At 39.9% G+C, this 19871-nt stretch overlaps 1 protein-coding gene across 4 annotated transcripts in view; it reads left to right on the top strand.

Annotated features, from left to right (window-relative positions):
- UBE4B (ubiquitination factor E4B) overlaps positions 1-19871 on the top strand; it is a 112120-nt gene that overhangs the window by 43167 nt on the left and 49082 nt on the right. For 2 of the 4 annotated variants that reach the window (XM_082352869.1, XM_082352870.1), the window contains 7 exons: positions 1957-2044; positions 3110-3254; positions 4952-5180; positions 13424-13565; positions 14854-14954; positions 15942-16056; positions 19607-19690. In XM_082352869.1, coding sequence (XP_082208995.1) covers positions 1957-2044; positions 3110-3254; positions 4952-5180; positions 13424-13565; positions 14854-14954; positions 15942-16056; positions 19607-19690 — 904 coding nt within the window. Of the gene's footprint in view, positions 1-39; positions 115-1956; positions 2045-3109; positions 3255-4951; positions 5181-5644; positions 6062-6778; positions 6923-13423; positions 13566-14853; positions 14955-15941; positions 16057-19606; positions 19691-19871 lie in introns of all 4 variants that reach the window. The other 2 variants (XM_082352868.1, XM_082352867.1) reach the window with 2 other exon arrangements.

The following is a 19871-nucleotide window of genomic DNA, read 5'->3' as shown; positions in this document are numbered from 1 at the left end:
CCGATGTTCCTCCTCCATCCCTCTCTTCTCTTGCTCCAGTGACCTTGGAGGCTGTATATTGCAGACGGCGTAGATTAAAGATGGAGTAAGGTTGCTTCACTCATCAAACTTTGCGTAAGCAAGAAACAAACCCTTATAGTGGGAAGCCTCTAAGATTGTAGAGTGTATGTGTTACCACAGCATAGCCTCTTATTCTCACTAATATAAAGGACATCTACCAAAAAACCACAGCAGCTCTCATACTCAGTGGTAAGAAATTAGAAGCATTCTCTTTAAAATCAGGAATAAAAACAAGAATGAGTGCTGTTTCTGCTTCTGTTCAACATGGGATCCTACCCACTGCAGTAAAGCAAGTTAGGATTGGAGTGAAAGAAACAAAACAGTTATTATTTGGAGATAAAATGATTGCCTTATAAGCCCAGTGTATAAGTAAACAAGTAGCTTATAAGAGGTCTGTGTCTAATGTCAGTTACATTACTATGTACTCGCAGCAAATTAGAAAACTTAATTTTTAAAAAGGCCCATTCACAATTTTATTTAAAAATATTTGGTGCCGGGCTTCCCTGGCGGTGCAGTGGTTAAGAATCCGCCTCCCAATGCAAGGGACATGGGTTCGAGCCCTGGTCTGGGAAGATCCCACATGCTGCGGAACAACTAAGCCCGTGCGCCACAACTACTGAGCCTGGGCTCTAGAGCCCGTGAGCCACAACTACTGAAGCAAGCCCGTGTGCCTAGAGCCCATGCTCCACAACAAGAGAAGCCACCGCAATGAGAAGGCCGCGCACCACAACGAAGAGTAGCCCCCCCTTGTCACAACTAGAGAAAGCCCGCACGCAGCAGCAAAGACCCAACACAGCCAAAAAAAAAAAAAAAATATATATATATATATATATAGTGCCTAAGGATAAATTTAGCAAAAGAAGTGAAAGACTTAGGGAGAAAATTATCAAAGTTTATTGAAAGAAGACCTTAAATACTTGGAGAGAGGTACCTTGTCCATGGATAGATCAGTAACATAATGTCGTCTTTTCTTCCCAATTTGATCTATAGCGTCAGTGAAATTCTAGTCAAAATCCCAACAGGATTTTTAAGGAACCTGTCAAGCTGATTCTTAAGTATGTGTGGAAGAGCAAAGGGCCAAGAATGGCCAAGACTCTCTTGAAGTAGAAGAACAAGGTAGAGGCATTGACCTAGCAGATAGCAAGGTTTATTGTTAAGTCGTAGTAAGTACAATACAGTGGTATTGGCTCAGGGACAGACAGATTGTCTAATAGCACAGCAGTGAGTATCCAGGAGACCCGCACGCATATGACAGTTGGACATATGACGTAGGTGATTTCATATTGGTGTTGAAAAGGATGGTCTTTTCAATAAATGGTGCTGGGACAGTTATTTAATGTGGGGGAAATAATATATGTACTTCACCAGATTTTGTAATCAGGCTCTGATTGATTGTATATCATTTAGAAATAGTATGTATAGAAAATCTGCTCTTCATTTTTGTTTTTGAATGTGAGCCTAAGAAAATGACAACTTGAGGAAAATATTTCCGACAATATTATTATTATTTTTGAAAGTGAGCCTAAGGAAATGACAACTTGGGAAAAATATTTTCAACAAGAATGATAGAATGTTTATATCCTAATATATGAAGAGCTCTTAAAAATTAATGGGAAAAAAGATGAACCTTTATTATTTTGCTTTCCTGACTGATCTTGATTGATATTTTAAAACTTTTCCCCAGGGAATTCCCTGGCGATCCCATGGTTAGGACTTGGTGCTTTCAGTGCTGAGGGCCTGGGTTCAATCCCTGGTTGGGGAACTAAGGTCCGTTAAGCCATGCGGCACGGCCAAAAAAAAAACCCCCCAAAAAACAAAAACTTTTCCTCAACCAGCAGCTATGACATTGGGTGGATTTATCAAAGGTAAAAGACTGATTGTCTTTTATACTTAAAGCATGTCCCAGGTGGATGTGGATTCGGGTATTGAAAATATGGAAGTTGATGAAAATGACCGAAGAGAAAAAAGGAGCCTCAGCGATAAGGTTGGTAAGAGATGAAGCCCTTGCTTCTGTTTTTAGTTACAGGTAATATAAATAAGCACTGCTTCATGTCTTGTATCTGTAAAGTCTATGAGAGAATGCCACCCCAAACCAGCAGATCCTATTTAAGGTGATTGGGTTTTTTTCTTTTTTTCTTTTTCTTTTTTCAGGAAAAGTGGGTCACCTTGATCACCCTTATTAATGGAAGTATAACTCAGTCCTTTTATGTGATAAAAATCCTTCAGTTATCTTTGTTTCAGGTCCATGTTTTTATCAGTAAATGTTAGCAATTAATTTAGAGCTAATTTGAATTTTTTCTGTCGGTCTTTAATTGCTTAAGCAAGTAGGTCATCACATCTTTGGTTGTATTCTGAGGGAAATGACTGGGAATTGAAGCAAGAATGTGAGGAAACAGGAGGCTTTTATATTTTGTTATCATCTGAGATTTAGTTCCCTATATTTAGAAAAAAGGATTTTTTGGGTTTTTGGTGTGTGTCATGGTGTAGAACTGGTAGAAATAATTGCATCAGTTTCTGTTCAGTAAATTATTGGTGTTCGGCAACATTATTAGAAGTTGGACTGTAGCCTCCTAGTGGTGCAGTGCTTTATTTTGTATAGGTTTTGAATGTTTACAAAGTTCTTTCATATATGATACTTTCTGTAATGGAAAGTAGTGAAAAACATTGAATTCTGGAAAAATTTCTAGAGAAAAATTGGTTGTGTACCTAGAATGTCAACCTGGTCTTTTAGCATTCAGAAAAGTAAATAAATGGGATATATGTACATCCTTTATCACTGTCTTCCTTGGCAATTCCTGGTAACAATCCTGCTGTTTTATACTCCCCCCCCCCATAGACTTGTGTTGTAAGCTCATGAGACCTACATGTTGTAACCTTGAAGTCATAGTAGCAAGTTTATTTTTCCCTAAATCAGTGGGTAAATAGTTTTATGCATTTCTAAAATATCCTCATTTGTAAATAAATTAAATCAGAATTAGGTATTTCTATTAAAGTCTAACTCACACCTCCTACTACTTGAAATTAACCCTCAAATCTTCTTCCTCACAAGGAGCCTTCATCAGGTTCTGAAGTGTCTGAAGAACAGGCCTTACAGCTGGTCTGTAAGATCTTCCGTGTCTCCTGGAAGGACCGGGACAGAGATGTCATCTTTCTTTCTTCTCTTTCTGCACAATTTAAGCAGAACCCAAAAGAAGGTAGGAATCAAGCTCAGCTGTCTTATTTCAGAGCCCTTAATAGAAAACCAGAATGAAAAATCTTTTGTCTTTCCCTCCTATCCACGTTCATTGTCTTGCTTTGCAGTTGTATGTTTGATTACAGGGATACTTCTTGATGAGGACACTGCTCTTTGGCTACTTTCCACTTATCTTATTGATAAATTGTTTTTTTTACTTTTATGATTTCTCTAAAAGAAAACTGTATAAATAAGTTAATGGTCTCTACTGTCCCAGGGTTGAAGTTTTTTCCTTTGCAATAAGAAGGTGCTTAGAGAGAGCATTAGCGCCTCTTATACTCTGGGCGGGAGTATACTGGGTAGTCTCCGGGGATCCTGAGAGAGGCGCTCTGGATGACCTATACCTGCTGTAAGTGCCCCCCGTGTCATATGGAGACAGTGGAGTAAATCTGCTTGATTAAACTGCTTAGCAAGATAGCACATGTTGATATTTTGCAGTGTTTACAGGGTTCTATTTTAAGAGGCTACACTAAACCACACTTACAGCAAAGTAATAAAATATCTTAGCAAGATACCAGCATTACAGGGCACACTCACTTTTCTCTACAGCAGTCATTTCGAGAACAGAAGAGGGAGGGGAAGTGCGCCGGAGTGTTCTTCTACGTATCACTAGTATATAACCTCCCTGCTGGCAGGAATTTTTGTCTCTTTTGCTCACTGATGTATTCCCAGTGCCTGCACTTAATAATCCCTCAGTAGATATATTTTAAATGAGTGAATGAACATCAAGGAGATTGCATTTCCTTTTCTCTGCTGCCTGTCTTCCATGACAAACACACACACACACACACACACACACGAGTCCTCTGTGTTCCTGGTGGATGGATAGTTTACTTCTGACTTCACTGAGATCTTCTTAACTCTGGTTATAGAGATGAGCTTAGCAACCATGAGTTTCAGAACCCTGCCACTTGTAATTATTGTAACTGTTAAGATTCTCAAATCTGTCCAGTACATATATAAGTGGTAATTTTTAATAACAAATCAGATAAGATTTACATGGGTTAGACATTTTATTTATTTAGTAATATTTAAAATATATCTAAAGGCCTACAGTAAAGCAGATGGGAGCTGCAAAGAATAAGAAGGAAGCTAGAAGACAGAGTGTGCTCCAGAAAGGCAGGTGGTGACTAAATATCAGACCCTTCCTAAAATACTTTGTACTTAATAGTTTAACTGTATATAAACATATATAGGTGAAGAAATATTAACCCAGTTGCATTTGTAGCGTAATAAACTAACCTCTGTAGTTGGGAGTAGCTTCTTTTTATAGTTAATATATATCAGCAGTGACTCTCATCAACTGGGCTCCAGTTCTTTTTTGCTTTTTTTCTAATAAGCTTTCTGTTTTGGAATAATTTTAGATTTACAGAAAGTTCTAGAGATAGTGCAGGGAGTTCCTATATACACTTCACTCAGTTTTCCCTAATGTTAACATCTTACATAACCATAGTATATTTGTCAGAACTAAGATATTACTGTTAACTAAACTCCAGACCTTACTTGGATTTCACCAGATTTTCTACTGACGTCCTTCTACTGTTCCAGAATCCAACCCAAGATACCACATCGAACTTCTCTGGTTCACTTTGGCTTATTCAAGGACCGTGTGTATGAAGAACCATGTGTAACCTCTTCTTTATTCTGCCTTTCCAACAGTGTTCTCTGATTTTAAGGACTTGATTGGCCAGATTTTAATGGAAGTGCTAATGATGTCCACTCAGACTAGAGATGAAAACCCATTTGCCAGTCTGACAGCCACATCCCAGCCAATTGCAGCAGCAGCTCGGTCACCAGACAGAAATCTCATGCTAAATACCGGCTCCAATCCAGGAACAAGCCCCATGTTCTGCAGCGTGGGTTCCTTCGGTGCCAGCTCTTTATCTAGGTCGGTGTGGTTCTTTTTGCACATCTCATTGGTGGTAAAATAGCCAGGAAGTATGTAAGAGAAGGGAATGTTCATCTGGGGGCCTGTCATGCAGGTTATGACATGTATTGTGTTTGGGGGATGGATTGACTCATTGAGGAGATACTGTCTCTTCCAGATGGGTCTCTTTGGCTTTCCATGGTTAGGCTATTGGTAAATTAAATTTTAGGAACAAATGGCTGTGTATAGTGTGTTATTCTTTGGAAAGAAGGCTTTCTCATATTATAAGTATAGCCTCTAAATCAGTACGGCAGTCTGATTACAGTTATATAGATGAGTCTCTAAAAGATCTGTATACTTGAACACTTAGAGATATGAAGTGAAATTATACTATTCTTTAAAAACATGATATTTTCCATTTTAGTTATTTATCTCAAGCTTTTCTTCAATTTTCTCTCCTTTCCTCCCTTTCTCAACTCGTTTAGCCTCTATGAGACTAGCCCAGCTCCCAGCACGCGTGTCTGGAGCGCTGTGCCAATGATGAGTCTGCCTCTGGCGCCCCCCTCCCGGGCAGCCAGCCAGGCGTCCGCTCCTCCCGCTTCCCTCAGTCCTCACGGCGCAGCTGCGGGGACACCTGCGGGAAGCCAGCCCTCGTCTCCGCGGTACCGGCCCTACACTGTCACCCACCCCTGGGGGTCGTCATCTTCTCCTGCCCCGCGGTCCTCGGGCAGCTCCGTCCTGTCCAGCTCCCCAGGCCTGCCCATGCCAGCTAGTAGCCCTCAAGCCGTGCCCGCCAGCTCCTCCCGACAGAGACCCACCGGCGCGGGGCCACCTTTACTGTCCGCCTCACCCGGTGCGGGTGCCGTGAGCAGACGGCCCTCCTCCCTAAGGAGCTCTCCTAGGTATCTATGCAGCAGGAGAGTCGGGTGCGTGTTTGCAGTGCAGGGAGAGGAGATTAACACGGTTTGGAAGAACTGTCGTGTGGCACTGACCTCAGTTACCTGTGTTTCTCTGTTTGGGGTCATTAACCCGCGTGTCTCACTGGTTCGGTAGGCTCGTGCCCCGAGTCCACGCCCAGCCAGGCTTCAGTCACATCAGAAAGTATAGGTTGCTTGATGGTGAGACCCTTTCTTCCCTTCTTCTCCCTCACTCTTCCTCCTTCCTGTACAAAATAAAAAGAAGTCACTTCGTTTTTGAAATCGAGTGCACATGTCACGCCTCATGACAAATGAATTTCAGAGACTGTGGGCAGCTTGTATTTGAGAGTTGGGGCTCACAGGACCACTTTTCCACTTTTCGTACTGTTGCTAATCATAGTTGAAATACAGTCAGACCAAGGGGTTGAGGGAGCAGATCCCTTACCTCTGGCAAGTGGTTATGCCTTGACACTTTGTCTTCAGCCCCTTAGAAAGAAGTAGTATCATGACTCCATTAATCCGCGCCCTCCACCCCTCAAGTGTTCCTATGCCTTTATATAATTTAGGTGAATTATTTTTCTGCATGTCAGTAGACAAAACTTGTAGCGTAAGATTTCATTAAAAGGCCAGCAGCTGTAAAAGCTTTCCTCCTCTCTGTTTTCCTTTGTTCCCTGATGACTTTTTTTGCTTTTGTTACGGTAGTATGTACGACAGTCCTTTCTCCTTCCTCTTCCTCGCACTTTCTGGGGACAGTAGTGATGAAGATGGAGAAGAAGATGATGATGATGGTGATGATGAAGGTGGTGGTGGTGGTGATGAGTTTTCTTGTGTCCAGTTTGGGTCCAGGTATCAGAGGAATGGAGTCTTACCCCTGCATGTGCCTAGGTGCTTAGGAACTAACTTTTATAAGTCCTAATTAGAGGTGTGCTTTGAATCCAAACAGGATAGGGTCACATGACTCCAGGTGGCCTGGAGAGTCAAGATGTGAGAAACTTTGCATGTACTAAAGCATTAGGACCTTCTCATGGGGTGAAGTGGTACACAGAAAAAATTTCATAGTTGTTGCCTGGCAAGTTTGGAGAAAAACTTACATGTAATCATTTGTCAAGAACATGAACAGGATCAGTCATCATTAAGATTAAAGATTAAAGATCAGTCATCATTAAGTTCGCCCACCCTAGGATCTAAAATGAGAGGCCCTCCATTTATCTGTTGGAAGAGTATTCTTATGAGCTGCCAGGTGTGAACAGCATCTCCTCTGGGAGGCATGTTTTCCTATGTACAGTTGCATGGATTGCTGCTATTTAGGAATGGCAGAGAGGCTGGAACTTGTGTCTGTGTGTGTGTGTGTGTGTGTGTGTGTGTGTGTGTGTGTCCCTCTCCAGCTCACTCCGGGCAATCCGTTGAAGAGCATATGGGGTCATACTGTCTGGTATAACTGTGATGCTGCTTTCACTTCTTCTTTTTTTTTTTTCTTTTAATAAATTTTTAAAATTTTATTTATTTATTTATTGTTGGCTGTGTTGGGTCTTCATTGCTGCGTGCGGGCTTTCTCTAGTTGCGGCGAGCGGGAGCTACTCTTCATTGCCACTCACGGACTTCTCATTGTGGTAGCTTCTCTTGTTGCGGAGCATGGGCTCTAGGCGTGCAGGCTTCAGTAGTTGTGGCACGCAGGCTCAGTAGTTGTGGCTCACGGGCTCTAGGGCACAGGCTCAGTAGTTGTGGCACACGAGCTTAGTTGCTCTGCAGCATGGGGGATCTTCCCGGACCAGGGCTCGAACCCGTGTCTCCTGCATTGGCAGGCGGATTCTTAACCACTGCACCACCAGGGAAGTCCCGCTGCTTTCACTTCTAATCTTAAATTTTGCTAATCATTCACCTCCTTGGCCTTGGTAAAGCCAGACCGTATTTGTTTAGATGGCCCGTGGAATGGCAGCAGAGGCTAAAAGCATAGCTCATGATGTTGCTGAATGTTCACCCCTGAAACCCGAGTGAAAAAGACCGCTTGGGTCTTCTAGGTGACTTTGAGCAAGAAAATATAATAGCATCTTCTTTCTAACCCTCCCACTCATTGTCTTACAATTTTGCTCTTAAATTGAAGTTTCCTCTGGACTGAGTTGATACTTGTGCCCAGCAGTGTTCAAAAATAGCTCCAGGCTATAAATAGAGACAGCCGTAGGAGCGAGGTACACTGCATTCAATTCGTCGGTGTTCAGAAGAATCATTAGAGGGTATATAAAGAGAGAGAGGAGTGTTGGTGCAATGTTGAATATTGATTCAGGAAGGTCGATATTTGTATCAGGTTGAACGTTGTATCACTGTTTCTCAAGTAAATTTCCCAAAGATAGAAGTGTCTTTTTCATGTAGATAAAGTCCTAATCCATGACTATAGTAATGCAGCAGACATCCTTGTCAGGAATCAATTTCTATACGTGATAAAAGTGCTTCATTATCTGTTTTACTCTGAGCTATCTGTGGGAGAAACGCTGTCTCTCCCTGGCCTGTTTAATTCCAGCTTCCTCTAACAGAGATACCAGAATTGTATGCTGCTTTCACTGACTCCGCTCTAGACTTCTAACATCCCGACCTTGTCTCAGATCTAGACTCGATAAGGAGAAATAAATCTTAGCGATTATGTACTCATAGCTGCGAATCGTTATGAGCATCACCTGCCAGGTACTGTGTCAGCACTCAGCCTACGTTTATCTAATCTTCACAGCAGCGCCCCTAGTTACTGCGAGGAAACGTGGGTACAGGGAGGTTCGTCACACAACTAGGACAGGCAGAGCCTGAGTCCAGAACTCACATGCCTCCCACCATACCCAGCTGCCTCTGGCTTCTCCATCTTTGCCCAGTGGGACTTGTGTTGTTCTCATTCCTTACCATTTGTTTCGCTGCCCGGAGTTTACACATCTACTCAGTTCCTTGGCAAGAAAGTGCCAACATTTTACTCCTTAATTACAAAATTCCACTCCAGTCGGTTGGCAGGTCCTTTGCTGGCTGTTAAAATGAAATCTGATCTGTCCAGGTTTTAGAAATTATAGATTCTGAATAGATATCAAAAAGAATATAGAAGGACAGGGCGTATTCATATATAACTGATTGAACAAATAGAGAGGAACTTGAGAATGCACGTAGTGTCAGAACCAAGAAGAAGTAGCGGAAAAATCTTATTAATTTGAACAGTCAGTGAAGAGTTTTTTCTTTCCCCTTTTCTAATTGATCTTCTCAGAATTTTATTTACTTTGAAGTAAGCACTTTTAACACCCACTTCTCGCCTGGTAAGATCAATGCTGTAGAAGCAGCAGTCAAGGGGGCTTGTTTCTGTCTCCCTTTTTGCTTGCCCAGTGGAATCGATGGGTTGTACATCTTTTGTGAAGTAGTTAGGACATACATTCCTATGTTAATTATTTATAGTGGTGATAATAAGGGTTAATTTAAGAAAGGCAAAAACATTCCTTCTAGAATGTTTCGTAGTGCTCTGTGAAAAAAGCTATAAGAATTATAAGGAACTACTTCCTGCAGGAATGGAAATGAGTGAAGTGAGGGTTATCTTTGTAATAAAGATAACAAAGGAATTATTCTGAGGAAACGTTTTCTGATTGTTTCCTAGGAAGTTGATGACTAGAAAGAAATTTTTCTTTCGTTTATTGGGTTCTTCTTTTCACTGCTTAGATATTTTAGTGAAGGAGATCAAATCTTGAAAGTCATGAGCCTATGTGGATAGAGAAAGAGAAAACTAGCAAATAGTGGAAAACATTGACATTTCGCCTCTTATTTCTGCTGATCATCACTATTTGGAGATGAAGCAACGGAGGTGGTCGAAAGGAAATCTTTCTACCATGTCTGTCCCCCAAACCCTCCAGTGATTTCCCTTCTCCCACAGAGTAAGACCCAAAGCCTCTCACCCTGGCCTGCAAGACCGTGCATCCCACATGTACACACACACACACACACACACACACATACACACTCACACACACACACACACACACACACACACACTCTTCCTGCCCCTCTCTGTCACCCATACTCTGCCTTTCTTTTCCTTCATAGCACTTACAGCACTTCTATACTATTATTTTTTTTTTAATTGTCTCCTCTCTGTAATGTAGTTGCCATATAACAAGGTCTTGATCTGTTTGATTCAGTGTATGACCCCCAGAACCTTCAACAGTGCAGACATTTGTTCAGGGAATTTACATGGCTTGACCCTGCCCAGCTCTGCCTTTGCCTTGCATCGAGAAAATATACCATTCCAAAGTCTGCATCTAAAAAAGTAATAAAATAGGGTGATTATTCCCACGATAGAAGAAAAGAAACTGCGATGGAATCCTTTTAAGAAACAAGTTTTCTTGGTACATTTAAAATGGGACTCAATTTGCACAGATGTGATGCATGTATAAATCCCCAGAAATATTTTCATTGTGTTTTCAGAAGGATTCAGCTGTATTTCCAATATGTGAAGTAATTACATTATTCAGTTGGATTGTTGATGTAGTTATCAGAAAATGGTTCACATATTCTCCCAAGGGAGGTATAATTTTATAGATACTCTTAGGACTTAAACATGATATATTTCCAATGTCATATTCCATATGTTACAGTTGTAAAAGCATCATGAATTTCGTAACAACTTCTTTAGGAAAAAAATGAAATACTATTTTAAAACATTTTAAAATGTCCATTGATAGCATAAATTTAATGCATATAAACTATACACCCCTTGCTCCTTCAGTATCACATTCAAAATTTGAGTTCAGCTCTTTGAGTTCAAACCTAGAAATCCTTATAAACCAGTTTTGACCACTGACAATCATGCACAGCCCTGGTGACACTGGCCGCTTTGCATGCCTGTGCTCATGATCTACTTCGGCACCCTTAGGACTGATCTTATAATTTGGAAGCATATTGACAAACACTAGGGTTTATTCTATGTTTTCTGTTTAGTTAAACTTATGTTTCTTTTTTTCTTTCTTTCTCTTCTCTTGAAAGTCACTTGGAAGTGTTGTTTGGTGCCTGACAGATGATCACAACATACATCAACGTCTTTTATCTTTGAAACTTCTCTTATACATTCTGAGTGTCTCTCATTGCCTTGCCTGGCAGTCTCGTACACACCCTGTCACTTTTCATGCCTTTGCGAAATGTTCGTGAGGGCATTTCGGTTGACTTTGAGGTGTTCAGATCTGAGTTAAAATGAAAGGGGGCGTCTTGGCTGAGAATGGAGCCCAGTGTCAGTGCATCAGCAGCCACCAGCTAGGCGCGTTGACTTCCCACAGTCGTTCACAGGCACAGCATCAGACTGACTCCTTGCAACTGGCAAGGACCTATTGGCATCAAATATCAGATGCTTTCCATTTCAGAGGTGTAACAATGTGAGAAAGAGGGGCTTATTATCAAGGAAATGTATAGTTTAAATGCTTCATCTTAAACATGAGGACGATCTATTTTCATTGTCATCTGTGAGAGCTTCTCAAAGGGAATTTAACCTTAACCGTGTATAGTTATAAGCCTGTGTTAGCAAATTTCATCTTTGGGAAGTGCAGTGAATATAGTCCCTGAGTCACTAAACTCAGATGGAAGAGGGAGGGATAGCAGATAGCTTGAGAGCGAGATCGTGGCAGGTAAAGCCAAATATCTTTTTCCCCTTTCTCCTTCTGGGGATTCACCACACTTCTTATATTTATGGGTGGGTTTTTCTGTTTTGTTCTTACGTTGTTTTTTTTTTTCCTTTGCTTTATTACAGTCCTCATCTTTCTGTTGTCAGGCCAATTAACAGATAACAGATCTTACCATACCATGAAATGTAGCCCAAAATTTAAGTGGTGTGAAGACACAAGGATTGTTTTTGGTTTTTTGAGGTTTCCCACCCTGGGCTGCCCATCTTTGTCTCTGGTGAGGCACTTTGTGGGTGGCTCCGTTACCTGCCCAGTCAGGAGGGCGTTGGCTGTCTTGTGCTTTTGACTGCTTCTCGGCCTCCCCTCCTCCCCTCCCTTCTCTCAGACCTAGGTAGTAAGTAAGTTGTAAGAATTCAGATTTACGAGACTCTGGCCTGAGAGCCTTGGATTTAAATCCTTGGCATTGTTTTCATCTTTTTAAATTGAAATACTCTAATATCATACTTTGATTCCAAGGTCAATTATATATATTCTTCTAAAATTCTAAGGTCAGTTATGTATATATTCCAAAATTACTTATGTGTATCTATGCATCTATCTGCATAACATATCATTAATATCTTAATTCTTCTTTTAGTTTCTAGCTCCTATCTGCCCCAGGCTGAAGTAGGGATGGGTATCTCAAGTTCCTGATATTCTTCCCCACCTTTATCATCTTTCACATGTAAATTTTTTTTTTTTTGCTAAGTTTATATTTTTTCATTTGTCTTCATTTCAAAATTCCTGACCTCTTCCTATGCCATGATTAATCTTTTTGTATCTTTTATGTCTATCAAATTTGTGAGTTAAACATCAGATTTGGTATTTGACCTATTGATGGTTGTTAATCTAAACTTTGATTTCCTAACACCTAACCCTTGTGATAATGGTCTCAGGGAATAGTTGTTACTAATAATAACAGTGCCTCATGTTGTATCCTGCTTATATTTTACAAAGCACCTCCACATGATTTTATTGAACCCTCACTGCAGATGAGATGAAGTTCTGGGTTCAGGTAACAAGTAAGCAGTAGGGATGGGAATAGAATGCAAGTTTGGATACTCCTAGTGCAAGGTTTTTGTTTTGTTTTCACTATACTACTTTGTCCCTTTTGCCAAACATTTTGGAAAATTTGTGTTTGTAACATATTTTTCATGTCTTCTTCTAACTGGACGGTTTTCCTAAGCCCTCGTCCTGTTGCCTAATGCTGGATGAAGGCTTTTAAGATCTGTGCTAGAAGTTAGGAAGAGGGGTATTTTGTTAGTCCCTTGTAACTTCACTCCTAAAGACTTCGATTATGTAATAGCATAGGCCGGCTTTAACCTCCAAGCCTGCTTAATTGCAGCTGGCCAGTTGGATTTACATACGTGTGGTATCCCTTCAAGTGCCCAGCGCTCAGTAGCAATTCTTAGTCCTCCTGGTTTTGTAAGGTGCTGTTCCCAAGAAGATAAGATGTTGAGTTTCTGGACAGACTTTCTTCTTAGGTCAATAAAACGTTTACTAAAAATTGCTATTGTTGGACTTGGAGCAGGTGAAACAAGCAGTCCGCTCCAGCCTCGGCTGCATGGGTGTCTGTGCTTTGTTCTGGGCGCGGGGACCCTAACGGGCTTTCTGCAGAAGTGCGAACTCTATCAAACGTGATTTATTGAGAACAGATAAAAATCATCCATTCTTCTTTTCTCCAAAGCTTGGGAGCCTCTGGTGGGGCAAGTACTTGGGATTCCTACAGCGACCATTTCACCATTGAGACGTGCAAAGAGACAGATATGCTGAACTACCTCATCGAGTGTTTTGACCGAGTTGGAATAGAGGAAAAAAAAGCACCGAAGGTAACATGAAATGGACTCATTTTAAAACCCCCACAAAAACCTGGTTATGTGGTGGATAAATAATTGGTTTTTGACCCCCTAATGAGCATTCATTCACTTATTCAATCAGTAAAGTGGTTATTGAGCATCTACTATGGGTCAGGTGCTGTGTTAGAAGCTGGGGGTGGATCAGTGAACCGGACAGACGAGGATCCCAGTCCTCATGGAACTCACATCCTAGTGGAGGGAAGAAGTGACAGGGCCAAGTGCCACTGCCACCAGCGACTTACACGGCCCTGAGGATTTCTCTCCTAGTCTGTCGTAATCATAATAACCAACGTTTATGGAGCGCCTAGACTGCCAGACACTTGGCTAGGTCTCCTTCTCACAGTTGTTCATTAGTCCAGTGTAGTCCTGTGTGGTATAAGTATTATTTTTTTCCATTGTGTTAATAAGCAAATGAACCTCAGAGAGATCAAGTACATACTAACCTTGGTCTTTCCTAAAAGCCAAGTGGCGTGAAGTGAACTTTCAAAAAGCGGGGGATACCTGTAATTGTCCAGCATCACATAAATAATAAATTGCAAAACTGGATTTGAACTCAGCAAGCTACACTTTTTCTTCTATTTCATGCTGAGTTACTTTACTTTATTATTATCTCATTTCATTCCTATTTCATTTTCTTTTTTTTTTTTTTTAATTTTTATTGGAGTATAGTTGATTTACAATGTTGTGTTAGTTTCAGGTACACAGCAAAGTGAATCAGTTATACATATACAAATACCCACTCTTTTTTTTTAAGATTCTTTTCCCATATAGGCCGTTGCAGAGTACTAAGTAGAGTTCCCTGTGCTATACAGTAGGTCCTTATTAGTTATCTATTTTATATATAGTAGTGTGTATATGTCAATCCCCATCTCCCAATTTATCCCCCCCCACCCTAATTTCATTTTCTAGTTCTGGTTTTCCATTGGAAACTAATCCAGTTGTCAACCTGTTAGTTTCATATTTGTGAAGGGCCTCTTGGGGTTTGCTGCATTTAACCTTAGCAAAAGCAAAGAGAGTGGGCATATCTCTGAAATCCCCACGTGGTCACCTGAAGCTTCAGCTTCTCTCTTCTCTAATTGTAGATTTTAACGGAGGCAGTATACTTGGATGATACAGTTACTCTAGTTTGTTCATCATCAGTAAAGGAAGAGAAAAGGATGCCATTTCCTGCAGATTGATCTCTTCTGACTCGTGTCAGTTTTCAACTGTATGGGATTATTTTGTTTGTCTTTGTAGACCTAACCTCTACCTTTCTTTGCAGATGTGCAGCCAGCCAGCAGTCAGCCAGCTTCTGAGCAACATCCGCTCACAGTGCATATCCCATACTGCGTTAGTACTACAAGGGTCCCTCACACAACCAAGGTATGAAAAACCAATGTGTGCTTGCTGTTAGCAGGGAGAGGGCCCTCTCCATCAGGCTGCCCAGCCATTCTGCATCGCGTTGGATAACTCACTTCCTCACCCATGAAATGAGTGGTTGACTAGATGGTTTCTGAGGTCCCTTTCTTTCTCTAAAATACTATGAAAATAAAACACTGTGTGCTTTATTGAGATAGACTGTGGTTGAAATATGTTGACATCAGGGCAGGAAATTAGTAATGCAGTTTAAAAGCAGCTGCTTGAAAGCAGTATAGATACTTGAAAAAAATGTGCAGATCATCACTTTCCATGTATCATATAATCAATTTCTGTTATTCAATAATAAAGAATAGTGGTGGAATAGGTAATATGGGAATCACCCAAAGTGTACTACATTATTAATTTTTGTTCAGAGGGTCCCATAAAGGTTTCAAGTTTAATAAAAGAGTATTTCTGTATTTCATTTCTCTTATGAAAAAAAATCTAAAGGAAAAATGACAAAGTTCAAGATTTATTCATTCTGGATGATCTTACCATAACCATTTTTAAATCTGTCAGGAAAAAAAAAAAGGAAAATGATGCACATGTACTAAAACTTAAACACTGTTCCATGGTTAAAATTAATAAGAGCTTAAAAAAGTCTTCAGCCACTGCTTATCTTTTTTTCCCCCATTGGATGAGGCATAAATAAATAAGTAAAAGAGACATATAATACTTTGGTTTTTCTAATGCTTTATTTTTCAAGGGCTGTATGGAGGAAAAGATGGATTCTTTAAAACTTTCTATAGTTTCTCAATGAAAAGCCCCAAAAGTGATTATCTTAACAATGAGAAGGGTGATCTTTTGCCTAAAATGATTGACTATTGTGTGGATTATTTGGGAAATTTGAAGCTTGACCTGTGATTGTCAGCCTCATGACATTCTGTATGTTCTGTTGTTACACGGTGACAAGTTGATTCATCAGAGCCCTTGACTTTCATGGGTCTGCAGGTCCCTGCAGCAGCCATCCTTCCTGGTGCCGTACATGCTGTGTAGGAATCTTCCATACGGCTTCATTCAAGAACTGGTGAGAACCACTCACCAGGATGAAGAAGTGTTCAAGCAGGTAAGGTTTTGTGCGTTTGCTACTGAAACTTCTGGATTAGGAGCTTCTCTGCCGAGGTAGATTTCTAAAGACACGATATTATTGAAAACTTTGGTTCCTGAATTTGAACATGCACATGTAATTTGCTCAGAGAGAGCTACCCGAGGTTCCTTTCTTGAGGAAATCAGATTGACAGCTGCATTGTTCAAATCATGTGTACGTTTCAACTAATCAGTCAAGCATCAGGTATTTTAAACATGGTCTGTGCTAAGTGCTTTGGGAGAGTAGAAGAAATATAAGGCCCTGTCTTTGATTTTAAGAAGCTTTTAACACACTACCAAGAGATAGCATAAGACGTGATATACATTTGCCGGATAAGTAGTGTTGAAAATTAGTTCTCTGAGTTTACAAAAAGGAGATTAATAAATCAAAGACCAAATTAGCTCAGCGGCAGCTTGCACGTCACATAAAACCATTGTCTTCTCGCCACTAGACCGGGAATGAAGTCTCAAATCTTACTGATTACTTCATTCATTAAGTATCCATACATTTTTGATATCCCATTGTGTAAAGGCAAGTGAAAATGCAGATATGTAATATTTAATAATAAAGTTTAATAATAATAATAACAACTAAAAAAGTTAGTCTTGAAGATTTCTTCCAAGGTAAAACCTTGGCATGAATTTTGATTACTGTTCTGTGGCCTGTGTTGTAAAGTAAGCACTTTGCCACAGCAACTTTAACACAGCTGTTTCCCATGATGAAAGGATGCTTATGACATTTTCTTACAATTTGTTGAATGATAATCTCTTTTTTTGTTTCTAGAAAGAATAATAGAGGCACTAGCTACAAATGATGATTCCTTTTAATCTGTTTTTTTAAAAACTCTTTGTTTGTTTGTTTATTTATGGCTGCTTTGTGTCTTTGTTGCTACGCACGGACTTTCTCTAGTTTTGGTGAACAGGGGCTACTCTTCATTGCGGTGCGCAGGCTTCTCATTGCAGTGGCTTCTCTTGTTGCGGAGCACAGGCACCAGGCACGCGGGCTTCAGTAGTTGCAGCACACGGGCTTCAATAGTTGCAGCACGCAGGCTCAGTAGTTGTGGCTCACGGGCTCTAGAGCGCAGGCTCAGTAGTTGTGGCGCATGGGCTTAGTTGCTCCGCGGCATGTGGGATCTTCCTGGACCAGGGCTCGAACCCGAGTCCCCTGCATTGGCAGGCGGATTCTTAACCACTGCGCCACCAGGGAAATCCCTAATCTGTTTTTATACCTAATATTATTTTTAACTATTCATATTGAGGCCTTTGAATTCTCAGGAAGTGTATTTTCGGCAGTTTTCAAAATATTAGTAAAAGAAGCATCCAGGAGTGAAAATCCCAGTCAGTGCTATGTATTCTGTATTTGGAATTTATCAACTGCTCATCTTAGATGATGGTCTTACTGACTTATAGGAATATTTTAGGCATTATAGTGAGCTTTTCTTCTCCAGAAAATTAAGTAAACTCTGATGAAAATACATAACTGTCTTGGAAGGTTTAAGTGATATACTATATTATATGTGTAGTATACATAAAGTAGAATACTTATACTCAAAAAGACATCACTTGAGGAACCAGAGTAGCTTTACCTGTATAAAAGCCTGGTGATCAGCTAAAGAAGTATGTTATGCCTATTTTATTCATAAAGAAACTTACATAGAGGCTATGAAATGACCTCTATGTGTTTTTAAAATTGAGATGAAATTAACATAATATAAAATTAACCATTTTATAATTCAGTGGCATTAGTACATTCACAGTGTTGTGCAACCACAACAGATCTGTTTATTTTTTTTTTATTTTTTTATTTTTATTTTTTTTGATCTGTTTATTTTTAATCACAGAATTCTGATCCCTTGTCTTTTCTTATGTGTCACCATGTTTCCTCAAGAGAAATGATGAGTACAGTGGAGTTGCTGAACTGAAAAACAGCATTTTACCTTTTGTCTTAAGAATGTGGCAGATTTGAATTATTAAATCTTTTGACTGAAATTTCAGTCTTCCTTTAATTAAAGTTTGAGATGTTCATAGATAAATAAACAGCAATAAATAGTAGCTAGAATTTAGAATTGGAGATGAACACTTGGAGCAATTTTATCAGTGCTGGGAGGTATTTGAAAATAAAATTATTTTAAAAACGTAAGTCACACAAACAGTATAATGTTTGATATTTGAAAAGTATTATGTTTAGTAATATTTTGTCTGCTTATTATAATTTAAACCCTACTTGCAAAAGAGGATAACTCTAAAGAAGTTTTACTTTATAGCGTTCCTGAAAAAAATGCCTAAGAGATTTTTCTAGATGATCAATTGTGAAATTTATTTTTTGGTGATTCTGGAACTACTGTTTTTCCCTCAATTGCAGTTTGGGCATTTCCCACCCCTACACCTAAGCATTTCCTCTCCATTTTTAGCTAGCTTACGAAAGCACGTTACTTCTACCCTGATTGCTTGAGTCGCGAGAACTAGAAGGATCTCTTCAAGAGCTGTGTTGATATCTCAAGACACTCCAATACACTTTGTCATGCAGGGCACCTTTTTAATACTGTGCTCCTTACATGACAAAGGTGCTCCCTACAATGGGATGAAATTAGTAGGAAAGAGAATTTTTCAGGTTTTCTAGTAGCTTTTTAGAACACTCCCTTTTGCAACTTGTTGGCGTTCAGACTGTCAGCTGTTGTTTACAACATTTTCAGCTTAATGTTATTAGTCTTGAATCCCAACCCACTCCCTAAATGTGCTGCTCGGTGAGTGCACTGTGAAATTTAAACATGAGCTGTGCTGAGCAGATTCTGCAGTGTTCCTGTGCCCTGATATTAATGGTGAGCTTGTAAACGTAAATTTGAGTGCCCTTAGGCTCTGACATCAGGTTGTTGTATTAATCACACCTTATATGGAGGTAAGGCACCCTGATGAAGTTTTCTTTTTCAATTTCAACATTTACCAGCCATCTCTTTGTGCTACATCATTAAGATGATAATAATATCCATTATTGGTCTATTTTTTTTTGTTCTCTTCAAAGTAAACAAGGAAAGGTGGAAAGAATTAAATGTAGGTGTAGGGGTGGCAACAAAAAATTTCTTAAAATGTTGATAGAATTGAGCAGATATTGGAACATTTAGTCTAGTTTCTTTACAGATTATAGGTGCTTGGTAATCAGAAACATATTCGTTGCTGTGATGTGCAGGTTAGATTAATTTATTTGATTAGAGCAAGGAGCCCTGGACAGTCCTACAGCAGGCTCCACATTTGTGAGTTTCTGTTGAATCACGGGGAGTCTTGTCAGAGTTTTAGGGTTCACCAAAACCTATTACTTCTGGAGAATTCAGCTGCCTTACTTTACGGTCAGCCTTGTGAAAGGACAAAGCAACACCCTGTGGCTGGATTCTAGGCTCCCGTGTGTGCAAAACAGCTTTTCCTTGGGCAAGCAGTGCAAATGCCTGGACTTGCAGATTCGGCACTTTATTTGACATGCTTCCTGTTTTTAAATTTTCTTTAACTTATATTTCTGATTTTTTTTTTTTTTCTTGTAGATCTTTATCCCCATTTTACAAGGCCTGGCTCTTGCTGCCAAAGAGTGCTCCCTCGATAGTGACTACTTTAAATACCCCCTCATGGTAAAACTTTGTTCTTTTCCTTGTAACACATTCAGTAGATGTTTTTCTTCCAGATGATTTTAACATACACTTTTCTTTCAGGTCCATGATCGACCTTGTTTTCAAACTTAAAACATGAAATCATTGTGTTGGCCATGCAGAGTGTTTGGTGTGCAGTGAGATGCATCAGTGAAGACAGTTA

This window comes from Balaenoptera borealis, assembly GCF_965194805.1.
Source record: "Balaenoptera borealis genome assembly, chromosome: 1".
Classification (NCBI taxonomy): Eukaryota; Metazoa; Chordata; class Mammalia; order Artiodactyla; family Balaenopteridae; genus Balaenoptera; species Balaenoptera borealis.
This window is presented reverse-complemented; position numbering and strand designations above follow the sequence as displayed.